The sequence below is a fragment of the Abramis brama genome (assembly GCF_963993115.1).
Source record: "Abramis brama genome assembly, chromosome: 8".
Taxonomy (NCBI): Eukaryota; Metazoa; Chordata; class Actinopteri; order Cypriniformes; family Leuciscidae; genus Abramis; species Abramis brama.
In genome coordinates, this window is record NC_139970.1 from 32,188,890 (window position 1) to 32,201,540 (window position 12,651).

A 12,651-nucleotide genomic window follows, 5' to 3' on the forward strand; every position below is an offset into this window, starting at 1 on the left:
CTATGCACGTGAACTCGACAATCATAATTTTAACATAAAATAAACATCATTTTTATTCATATCTTTCACATCTACTGCAGTCAGATTGACCCGTGTTCACGCTGAATGAATCACTCAGATTGGCTGTGCACTTGTAATGACACATCAAGGATGTTAAGAGGCTAAAAGCAGGTTTAAAACTTGCCCTATTGAAGTCAACAGGGTGCAAATTTTAAAAAGAGGATAACACGGTGTAGGCAACACCGATTTTTGTCGTTGTTCTCTGTATTGACAGCACTCCAAATGCACAAAAAAATGAGCTCAATGTTAAAATTGACCGGAGTTCTCCTTTAAGTTAAGAGTTCTGTAAACAGATTATTATAATTCATGTTAATGTGTTTATGCTCATTATTAACCTTAATCGCTGTAAAATATTTTAACTACACTATACTACACACACTATACTTCAATCTAGGGGTGTGCGATGATATGATTTTACATCATGAATGATTAAAATGTCTCCATGATCTGCTTTGAAGAGAGATTGTAGTATATTACTACAGTGCAGTTGCAGTTCTGGCAAGGCGCCCCCATCCCAAAATACTGTACAATGCCACGTATATTCACATCACATTTAGCAATGTAGCGCTAGGGTTACACACGTGACATTGCAGTTCTTCACCATCACTAAAGTTTATCATTTGCATGCGTTTTGCCAGATAACTTTTTATTTGCACGCTGTTCTGACATAAGCCTTTTTTAAAGCATAGACCCGAAGAGCATGTACACTTACAGCCTATCACACAGCAGAGTACTGAACTGAGTTTTCTTTCACATCCGATTGCACTTAAACTGTCAAATACACACAAGGTAGGGGTGCGATAATACCGGTAGACATGATTAACCTTAAGAAATGTGTCAACCAGTAGAGATTTTGGACTATCGTAACAATCATTATATATATGCCTCGTTCATATGTGGAAATAAATCAGATATGTGCCAATGCGACTGTCATGTAAACAGGCAGATCGGGTTTTCTGAGGCATTAGGCAACGTCTCTGTGGTTTAATGACGAGAGCAACCCCGACGCGCGTCTGCAAAGGGATCTCTCTCGCACACAATAACTGAAGCATATGCGCAATGATGATGGCCCTTTTTTCGTCCTCCTCTGCCTCAAAATCATGGTGATGTTTGGCGAACTTCGCATAGGCTATAGGGGTGCACCGATCCGATATTAGGATCGGATATCGGCCGCGATACTGATAAAATAGCTGGATCGGGGATCGGAAAAAATAACAGATCCACGGGCCGATCCAGGTTTTTTTTTTTTTTTTGTCGTCGCAGCAGAACCTACGTCATTCAGCTTCACGTGTGTCGCATGCTAGAAGCAACATGGAGCGAGCCAGAGGCCGTTTCTCAATACCAAGTACGCAAACTTCGGACTTGCGTCCGTCCTTGGTAGTTCGGACTTGCCAAGTTCGACTTTGGAGAACGAACTCCCGAGGACGAGAGGATGCGAGTCCGGTTATTCTGCAAATGGAACAGCAGCGCTCTTGATCGCGTCACTCAGCTCGCTCTGGCTACTCCGGTCATCTCTTTATGTATATTTTAGCCAACAATAAAACGAAGTATGTTATAAAACACCACTCTGCCTCTTTTCATTTAAAAAAAAAAAAATTAAACATATTAATGGCCACATAAATGTGGTTCAGGCAAACGCGTACATTGATTATCTTTACTGCATATATTTATAACAACACGAAATATAAAACACAACCCTGCTTCTTTTTGTTTTCATTTTTAAAAATATGAAACATAATGATAATTAAAACTGACATTTAAATTTGCCATTGCTAATTAGGTGAGCATTCACAGGTCATGTTTGTGATGGTGGTGTGACACTGCACTACATTACAATGTTTGGTTATTATTATTTGTATGTGTGATCAAGTTGTTGTTCGACCAACTTTTTATTTTTTTATTCTCAGGTACAGCTGCTATGTTGCATTTTAAATTCCTGTTTGCAGGACTTTGCACTTTATATTTTTACATGTTTACAATTTTTGGAAACTGTCAGATTACTATTGTATGTTTGACCAATACACTGTTTTTTTGTTTCCACTGCTACATTTTTTTTTTTTTTTTACATTTATTTAAAGAAGTTTGATTATATTCTATTTTCGATTTGAATGCACAATTGTTTTTTAAATAAATAAGAATTCAACACATTACATACATCTGTTATTTTGTCTTAGTTATGTTTAGTTAGTAAAGTCTGGTGCCTTTAGTCTCTTCAAGGAAGGTATAAGGTGGAAGGTATACAGTTTATTATTAATTCAACTATAGTATCGGATCGGTATCGGGTATCGACAGATACACAAAGCCCAGGCATCGGTATCGGTATCGGGACTGAAAAAGTCGGATCGGTGCACCCCTAATAGGCTATATAGCAAAGCTTGCATCAAGCATATTTCACGTTCGTCCATCTGTGCAAGAACCCCCTTTAGCCATGCGAGAGAAGACGCAGCACCACTGAATCACTCACGCTTTCTCGCAGAAAGTTTTAAAATTACTCATTTGATTTTATAATCTGTGTGGATTAATTTACTCATACAGCCTACATGCTAAAATGAATAAATATGTGCTGGAATTTCCCGCATTATAAGTGCAACACCTCAGGTAATTATGCAATACCAGCAATCCAGTGCTGAAATTCGAGCCCTGGGAACTAAGAAATTTTCTAAGAAGAGTTTTCATGCTTTGCTCATCCACATAAACCTTCACTGTGACCAGGCTGATGAATGTGTTTTTCACATGGGTCAATGCTGTATTTTGTGAGAATGAGTATTAGGCAGCACCTGCAGTCTGCAGAAGAGAAGGAAAAGAGAAGTCTGTCTGCCTACCTCATGGTCTTAATACCTCACTGGGCAGCATCAGTTGAGCAGGGGAAGTTAAGGAGGGGAAGCACATTGTGTCTCTGCCAATTGCCAAAGCATTACCCTTCACAGGAAGTGAGAAATATTAGCACGTCTGCTGCCCATCTATCAACTCAAAAGGCACTTTTTTTACACAGGGGGGCGGTTTTAAAGTCCAGGAACAGTGAGAAGGCAATCAAACAACATCTGCTTCTGGCTTTAATAAGGTAGCAGAGTTAGTGACCTGAAAAGGACTGTCAGTGTCATTTGGCTCTATGCAGCATCTCTTAAACAGAAAAGAGGGCCAGTTGTCTTCTCAGTGAGGCAGAGAACATTAAGGCTTGACGTTCTAGATAAGGGCTCAACCCTGCTGGTATCAGAACAGTTTAGAGACACAGGAGAATGTATTACAAACAACTTCGATTTGATTCTTGAATCCCAAAAATCTATCTATGATATACTTAATCAGTCTATGCTGTTTTTAGTTGATGTGTGAACAAAACTGAACATTATTTGTAGCGCCTCACTGCCTGCCATGCAATAGGCTTTGTGCTTTGTTACTTTATATATGTCTCTGTAACAGTTTCAGTTCGCTGATGGAAGGAGGAGGCGGGAACCGGCGAAGGCTTCACAACTGTTAATAAAATAAATAAACTACATAAATACAAAATGAAAGTAAGTCCCTCACGGACGACTGCTGCCACATATAATAAAACAGAAACAAAACATAAAACCCAGGCCTGGGCTCTCTCGATCTTCACTGTCATCGCTTCTCCTTTTGTGCTTCCGCTCCTCCGTGAGAGATACGAGACCGGTGCGTCGCGCAGATGTCTCATCAGTAATAACGCCACCGGCCTCGCACCGCTCTCTCACGTCCTCTCTCGTGCTCGCCACAGTCTCTTCTTTCCAATTCTGTCAACGTCATTTCGAATTTCAAAAACTAAATACCAGAATTTTGGCTTTAAGCGGCATGACAGATCGCTGTGGCTGCCTCAGTTCAATTCATTCAATTACTTAAATATACATAATTATTCCGAAATCCTTAATACCACAATTTATTTTATTTTTCTATTTAGCTGATATACCAAAAGCCAAATTCACGTACTGTGACTTCCAAAAAAACACCAACATAAAAAGCCAAACACACAGATGATGGCAGAAAGTGGCAACCGAGCGTGAGTGATCACATAAATCAATAGAAATAAAATCAAATACATGAAAAAGTGCTGGAAGAAGGAATATGATGAAATGCAGAGGAAACTTTCTCAGTTCATGTTCCAGTTCAGGATCCTATTGAAATTAAAGGAAAGTAATATTTGGAGTGACACTGCCTTCAAAATAACAACCTGCTGTCCGCTTCCACCTCGGCACAGATTGCCAAAACTCAACTCATAACAGCACAAAGCGGAGGAAAGTCACAACACTGTCAAACTTAATCACACTCCCAACCTTTTGCTCAAAGCTAGATGCTCAAGCAAGCCGATCTTGCTCTCTCATCTGGGTCAGTGTGTCAGTCAGCCTCGAATCAAAGACAGTGACACACACCACCTCATTACCGCCCCCTCATACACTCATCAAAAAACACTATTAAACAACATAAGCATGCTGTTAATGAACATGTTAACACATGTTTTGAGGAGTTAAGGTGAAGTGTAGGGGGTGCTTGCCTTTATTAACAAAATTTTTTCTTCTGCAGGTGAGGATAAATGAAGGTCAGTCACTGCTAGTTCATGGTGCTTTCACAACAGGACCCAGCATCATGGGGGTTTTAAAAGGCTGGAGGAAGGTTTGATTTGTGCACACTGGTGACTAACCTGCAGGAGGCCATGAGTTATCTACGGTTCTCTGTGGACAAAAGAGGGCTGTATGAGCAGGTTTCTGGAGCACAAATATGTTATATTACATTACCTGGGTGTATGAAAACGTTCCCGGTCTCTATAGGTGTTTGGATTTAAGATTTTAAGCACTTTGATTGTGTTTGGCTAGACTGCACTGCCAAGTCTAACGGAGCTAAATCTGCTGTGTAGCAAATTGAGGACTGAAACTCTTGTTCGGGCTGCTGGCTGATGGTTTCATGCATCAGCAAAGCTAAATCAGACTGCTAGATCACTCTGGCTGAGACTATAGCATTAGTGCCTAAACAACACAATCACTCTGGACTTAAAGCCCATGGAAGTAGCATATTGTATATGACTAATAACAACATATAGGAGCTAAATTCAACCACGATTTCAGCTCCATCATTCACAGTTCAGCCAGAATCCAGCTCTGGGCTTTGGCATACTACTAGTGCCCGTGCCTAATAGTTTGCAAAGCCATCTGCCATGGCTGTGTGAGACTCAAACAATGAATAGCCTAGATTACCATTTTTTATTCCACAAAACATCTGTGCTGAACATGAGAGTGCAAAAAACAAACATAAATATGTCTGTTTTGCTTTTTTTCAAATAGCACATTATTAATGGCAACTTGGAGGACAGCAGCTTTAAGTGTTTTACAAACAGACCGAGAGGCCAGACACAATGTAACAGTGAAATATGGCACTGCAGGGTGGCTTGGTCAGCTATTCTGCCCCTTTGTCCTGTGCTATATTAGCATTCTGTGCCGTTTATAATAACATACAGTACACACACACACACACATCTCTTATTGAGCTCACAGAACTTGGCCTAGGGAGAGAAGCAGAGTCAGTGGGAGTGTATCTGCTTAATGGACAGCATCCTCTTTCCTCTTTACCTCCAAACACAAGCGTGAGAACTCAGGGTGGGCACAGAACAGCGACAAGCCACACAGGCAGAAAAAAAGGATTTCCTCGTGTGTGTGACGTGTGTGTGTGTAATTCTGAAATAAATTTAATTTGAAAGGCCCTGTAAACAAAAAATATTCTAAGATCTATTTTTTATACAAAACAAGGTAGAGGTAAATATCTTCCTACACATATGTAATGGAAACAGACCATTAACAGAGTTTCCATCTTTTGCATTGGCTTATTTTGCTTGGCTGAATGTTTTTACCCCATTTATATAACATAGCTTGTTAGGTAAAAATCCACCACTGCGCACATGCTAACTATATGTTGTTTTGTTATTATGAGACAGCTACATGTACCGAACTGCTTCTAATTACAAACTCAGAGCACCAGTCAGAGTGCATGTTGGGAGCTCTAATTACATGGTATTAGAAATTTACAGCCACTATTGTCTTTACATTGAAACTCAGGCAAACACTTGCACAACAGTGACAGCTGGAGAAAAACCTGGTTATATAACATAAAAATATGAGATCTCATAACAGTCAAAACAATAAGTAAATGTTCCATCCAGTACAACTATGTGGTATCTGTCGGGATTTAGGAAGCAAAGAAACACACGAGACAAGAGTAATGAACTCCATCCATTACTCATTCACTTCCATTCTCATACACATAGACTGGTGCAGGTGTGATTCAAATTAGTAGGCCGAAATACAGAAACAAGTTAGCATTTAAGCACTTCCGGTTCCATCGTCCCAAAGTCAGTGGGTTTTTTTAATGGGTTTTTGGTTAAATGGGTGAAATAAGGTCTGTGGTTAACACAAGCTGAAGATACTTTTACGTTTTATTCTACGACATAATACATCAGTATTACCCCACTTGTGATTTTTTAAGCTGTTATATATCTTGAAAATGCAGTTGCTAACAAGTGGCTGAATGGGACTACAGAGGCTGTTGAGGACATTAAACGTCATCACACTGAACAGGGACACTCAGTCCGCTTTTACAGCCTCGTTATGCTTATAAGTGTGCTCATATAAACTATTCTAACTCAAACTATCTGAGAAAATGTTTTTTTTTAGATAAAAACAGAGTTGTCTCAAGCTTAGTTATGGTGATGTTGAATTTGTGGGACCGTGGTGTAGTTCGTTTATAGCCTACCTTTAGGCTTCAAAATTCATAAAAGTTGTGTTCATCTGTGAAAATTATCTTGATGGGGGAAAAAATGTGCAAGTATCATAAACTTTTGTTGATCACAGAGCTTGCTTTTAGCGATAATCCAAAAGCCAATGGAAAATCCTATAGGGTCAAAGAACACAACAACACTTTTCAAAAAAGTAGTCAACAATACAATTCTTCTCATGAACACAACAAACTGCAATCTGAAAATGGTACGGTAAAATGTGTTTCAGTTTAATATGAAAGGCTCCAAGCCTGCTGATACATGTGAGGCTGTGCCCTTCATCACAGAAAAAAGTCACCAAACTCGTAATGTGGCTTAACAAAGCATTAAATCAGAAACAACTTTAATCTCTATGGTGTTAGATCACTATAGCTTTATTCCCAAAAAGGTTAAATTATTATTACTTCAAGCCTGTCTATAACTGTACTACTCTTGTTATGACTGACATGTAGGCTACCTTAAATGTGGTTCAATGAAGTGCCACTAAAAATATTAACTATAAAGATAACTGGTTTTACTGATATTTTTTTATCAACTTGTCTACCAATAAATTGCACCAAGTAATTGTGACCTTAGATGGTAAAAATAAAATCACAATAATTAGGCTTAATATGTTATATTAAATATTAAATATATCACATTTTTAATTATAATAATAATACTCATAATGAATATTATTTTAGAAGTATAATGATCATTTAGTAATTGTGTCAAATAGAAGAAATAAAAGATTCAGCATAATATTAATCGGAAACAAAAATAATTGAAATCATATCGGTCATACAAAAAGCAGTATCGTCCATCTATGTAGGAGAAAATCTCAGGTCATTCAGGGAAACATTCATGTCCATTTTGGGCCTTTATGACCTTATATTGAAATCAAACAACTGAACTAATTATAATAGCCAGAAGCCAAATGACATCGAACACTGACCACTCAATGTAAAAGACATGCAGTGACCATTAACATTGACCAATAACATAACTACAAACTAACATGACTGCAAGCACACACTTAATAATATTTGCTAGATAACACCTAAAACCCAGGTGACACATTGACCTCCGTGACAAAATGAATGAGTCGGTTTATTTATCATGGTCCCTCGCAGAAATCATCGCTGTTTGATTATGACAATTAATAGGGCAATGTACAAACGCTTGTCTCGCGCTGTAGTTGTGAATAGCATCTACCTGCATGAATGCTCAAAGTACAGACTTCTCTCATCTCTCACACACGCCACTCCCATTCCTCTTGCTTCAGACATGCAGTTTTGAAGAGTTACGACTGAATGTAATTGTCATGTGTTCAACAGCAGCACTGCACCACAAGTCTAAAATGCAGTGACATCTATGACACTCGACACTAAATGCAAAAGACGCAGCTCGAGTTACAGATGGACGTTTGTGTCATTATCAAAGTAATCAAACCGTGACACTTACTTGCCAATGACCTCGCACAGCTCGTAAACATCTTCAAAGAGCACGTCGTCGTCGGCCATGGTCCAACAAGACCGGGGAATTTACACTCCCCTCCAAAAAATCCGTCCAAACGGTAAATATCAGAGGATTACAGCGTAGACACTTCAGAGTACCTGGAATGAGCGGCGAAAGGGAATGCTGACAGCCGACGTTATCGCTCTCCAAATTCGGATGAACAAAAAAATGATTGATTCCTGTCGGGTTTGGAGAGAAAAAAAATATCCGTTGGAGGTTCGGTTGAAGCGGGCGGGCGGACAGTAGTGAGCGCTCGGTCCGATTGACTCACTCTGCCCCACCTTCTCCTCCCTCTCTCCCGGCCCCCTTAATCCCGCCACTCGAGGCTGAGGTAATTCAAGCGTTAAAAACAACTCCACAATAATCGCTGTTGAAGTCACAGAACCAAGTGAGTTAAGTCGTCTAAACGCTAAACTAACTAATTCGACTCTGTCGATCCAAAAAAAAGAAGAAGCGCGCACTGTTTCTGGGATACAAATGTTGGTTGTTATTAAAGTACGCAGTTCAGCTGATTCTACTCATTCTACCCACGCGCAGGGCTTCTGTGAAACGCGCGAGGCTTTTCCCTTGCTCGCTCACGCTGGCTGCCGTTGCTCTAGTTCCCACTCATAACTCCAGCAGCTCTGCTGCTCCCAGCTTCCAGAAAACCCAAACTCCTCCCACTCAAGGTTATGAAACTGGATTGCCTCACGCCATAATGGCTCCGGTAGGACTTTTGTATTCCGGAATTCCTGCATAACCCAGCACGACGGTTTGAGCCAAAATGACGACCAGACGTCTCAGAGTTTGTCTGTCAAACTGACAGTTTCTTAATATGTTAGTAAGGTGGTGTAAGGTTAGTTAAACTAATTAAGCAGCTTTTGGAAACCTTTTTTATGTTATTGATTGTAAAGAATTACAACTACAGTCAGGGGGGTACAATGAGTAAACAAACAAACAAACAAAAAAAGACACAAAGAAACAGTGACAAACGTAAAAGTTAACAAAAATGTGAAAATGTTTACAGATTGAAACACACTTTGCAGCTTATTTTTCAAACCCAATACAAAGGCTTGTTTCCTCCAAATTTACATTTATGAATACTAAATTTAGCTAACAGAAGAAGCAGATTAATTAAGTAATATTTATAAGATTTGTCATAAAAAAATAAAAAAAAACACATTTTATAACATTCACAAAAAGCACAGTTGAAAGCTGGGCAATCTGACCAAAAACAAACTGAATGAGGACAACTCCAAAATAAATGATCAAATGTTTCATCATGTAGACCACAAAATGTATCAATATCACAATTAAATCTGTTCACAAGATAATATTGCATGGGTAATATTTATAAATGAGTTTAGCTTCTGGAAACCTCTTATTCACTTACTATGAATGTACATTATGTTAATGTATTAACGAAAATACCTGAGAAGTGATTTAAAGAGGGAGTCATCTTTATCTCAATTTTCAATTCAAATTCAAAGTACTTTATTGTCCTTACTTTTGTAAGTACAATATTGCCGAAGCATTGATGCACACCATAAAAGCAGTCACAGGGAAAATAATAATAATAATAATAATAGAATAATAGAAACAAGTATAAACCAATACATAGTATAAATAGTTTACAAAAAATAAAATGGCAAACATTTGCTTGCCTAATTAAAAGGTTGATCATTAGTTTAGTTAACTGTCTGTATTGTGCAAAATATACAGTATACTTTACTTAACATGGATGTTAGAATACATTTAGATACAGTATAGTTCTCACCTGCTTCATTGTACCAACAAGGTCCCAATTAAATGTTTGTACATTTTATGACTGTATAAATCTATCCAATGAGAATGTGATGGGTTTTCAGTAAGAGGTAATTGTACGTTAAATTAAGCCTTTTTTTAAAGACTTACGCATTTCAATTAATAGTAACTGAATAATTGAATAATTAAACAATCCTTAATCAATTATTCAATTAAAATATGTAAGGATTATTCAATTCAATTTGATGGAATTTTATCTCCATGAAATATGTAAATCTTTTTTTTTTTTTTTTTTTTTTTTAAAGGCTTAAAAAATTAGTGTAGAATGTCTAATAATTGGTAAAGCCATGCACATCTTTACCGGTACACATCCAAGCAGCTTCAGCCGTAATTGAAGGAGCTAAATTGAAAATCTTTTTGCAACCATATAATCCAAATCGAATCTTGTATTTGGTTTCCTTGTACTTATCTTCCCTTTGGAGTTAAGATAGGCTGCAGTCAGAATACCTTTGTTCTGTCTTTCTTGGATGTTAATTGGACCTGGTTCACTCTTGACCAACTGAGTACTCTTTTCTTTTCTCTAACTTCTGAATGAGTTTTTTCTAATGGATTTCTTGTGAAATCCATTATGTCCGCGGTTGCTTTCAACAACAGCTATGTAATATTATTAATCACACTTTTATGCATATTACATGAATTGCACCTATCATTGCATCAGCTGACACCTGATTGCAATAGGTTGTTCCTGAATTAAGTACCAGTCTTTAAAGGTGCACGTGTTCACGCCATTCCGTTATTACCGTAACGATTCGGAACCATAAAAAGCTTTTACGTGCTTGTTTAGAACTTGTAATTACAACATGTAAACTGGCCGCTGTAACACCTGACCACTGCAGATTTTAGATGTGATCGACTTGCAGCGGCGCTGTGCAGACCGATCGGTGTATGACATCACTGCGAGAGCGATTCGAAAGCATACACCACTTTATTTACAGCATGGCGTGAGCGCAGCATAACTCAAGACTTTTGCTGTGTTCACGCAATGTCGTAAAGGCCCCATATACTTAAAGTGAAATCGAAGAACGAACTGATGTGACGTCATTTCGAACAAAATCAAGCCAAAATGAACTTTGTTTGGAGTTTGATTTGGGAGTTCGAAACAAAGTTCGCTTCGGCTGGTAAACACCTTTGTACTACCATTGGTCCGTGGTAATAGATGGGTGTGCGTGGAGGCTCTGCCTTCTTTCACGTGGAACTTCATTTTCCTCTGTTGACTCCGCAGAGGTCAGACGTGACCCGAACATGAACACATTGGAAAGCCGCTTTATAGTAGAAAATGTAGTTGTACTTGTAGGCAATGACACTGTATTTTCTATATAATTTATACTGTTTTGTGTTTTTTTGTTATTTTTTGCAATACACTGCTAAATATTACCTAAAAAATCAGGTAACACTTTACAATAAGGTTCATTAGTCAATGTATTAACTAACATGAATGAACAATGAGCAATATATTTGTTACAGTATTTATTAATCTTTGTTAATGTTACTTGATTGAAATATGGCTGTTCATTGTTTGTTCATGTCAGTTAACTAATGTTAACAAATTCAACCTTTGATTTTAATAATGTATTGGTAAATGTTGAAATTAATATGAACTAAGATTAATAAATGCTGTATAAGTGCAGTTCATTATTAGTTTATGTTAGGTAGTTAACTAATGTTAACATTTTGGCATAAAGTGTATTTGTAGAAAATGCCATCCTAAGGAAGCTAACTTAAGATTGCAATGGAGGAACATTCCTCTGAAATGCATTCCTCTGTGTTTTGTCTGCACTTTTTACATTAGTCCCTTTGAATTACTGCATTGATTTCTGTAGCTGATGATTAGTGGGATGCACTTGAGCTAATTGGATTTTGTACATTGAGTCCATTCATTCAGTCTAGAATTCATTCCGTCACTTCTCATTGTAAATTTATAGTCTGAAGCCCTTTAAAAAAAAACTGTTGAATCATAGCCTCATTGATGTGGGCATAAAGGCAGCCGACTCAGCTGCAGTGATTTTCAAGGATGAAACTAATAATTCACACAGATGTACACACACACACATCGACCACATGACTGTCACTGCATATATTTTTCTGTCCACATATACACCTAAGAACCTGAAATGTACCAGGTTTTACATCATCATTGTTTGAAGGTAAATGTCAAATTGCTACTTTTTACTATAGATAATGAGTTTGAAATTATTATACATCAATTTGAAAGGGCTGAAAATGCCACTGATTTTTCAAACAATGTGTTTCAGGCATTATAAGTGAGATGGACAGAGGACTTTTGGTATCTTCGGGTGCATCTGATATCCTCTCCTTGACTGATGGCAGCAGGCTGATTGTCAGAGCTCCTGAGTGACTTTGCAGCACATGAGGGCATGGCAAAATCTGCATTCTAACAGCCGTGTCTTCATTCATTCAGACCTAGACCTGTCTCCTCTTGTTCTATTTTTCAATTTTGTTTTATGTGCTTGTGTATATCTCATAAAGCAAACACATATTTTTTTTGTTTTCAAAGTTTAGCT

General features: G+C 37.9%; 1 protein-coding gene across 48 annotated transcripts in view; it reads right to left on the reverse strand.

Moving 5' to 3' along the window:
• caska (calcium/calmodulin-dependent serine protein kinase a) overlaps positions 1–8,987 on the reverse strand; it is a 175,103-nt gene extending 166,116 nt beyond the window's left edge. For 47 of the 48 annotated variants that reach the window (XM_084122044.1, XM_084122037.1, XM_084122022.1 and 44 more), the window contains exon 1: positions 8,273–8,983. In XM_084122044.1, the coding sequence (XP_083978170.1) occupies positions 8,273–8,331 (59 nt within the window). In that variant the 5' untranslated portion in view covers positions 8,332–8,983. Of the gene's footprint in view, positions 1–8,272 lie in introns of all 48 variants that reach the window. The other variant, XM_084122028.1, reaches the window with a different exon arrangement.
• Between the last annotated feature and the right edge of the window lie 3,664 nt (positions 8,988–12,651).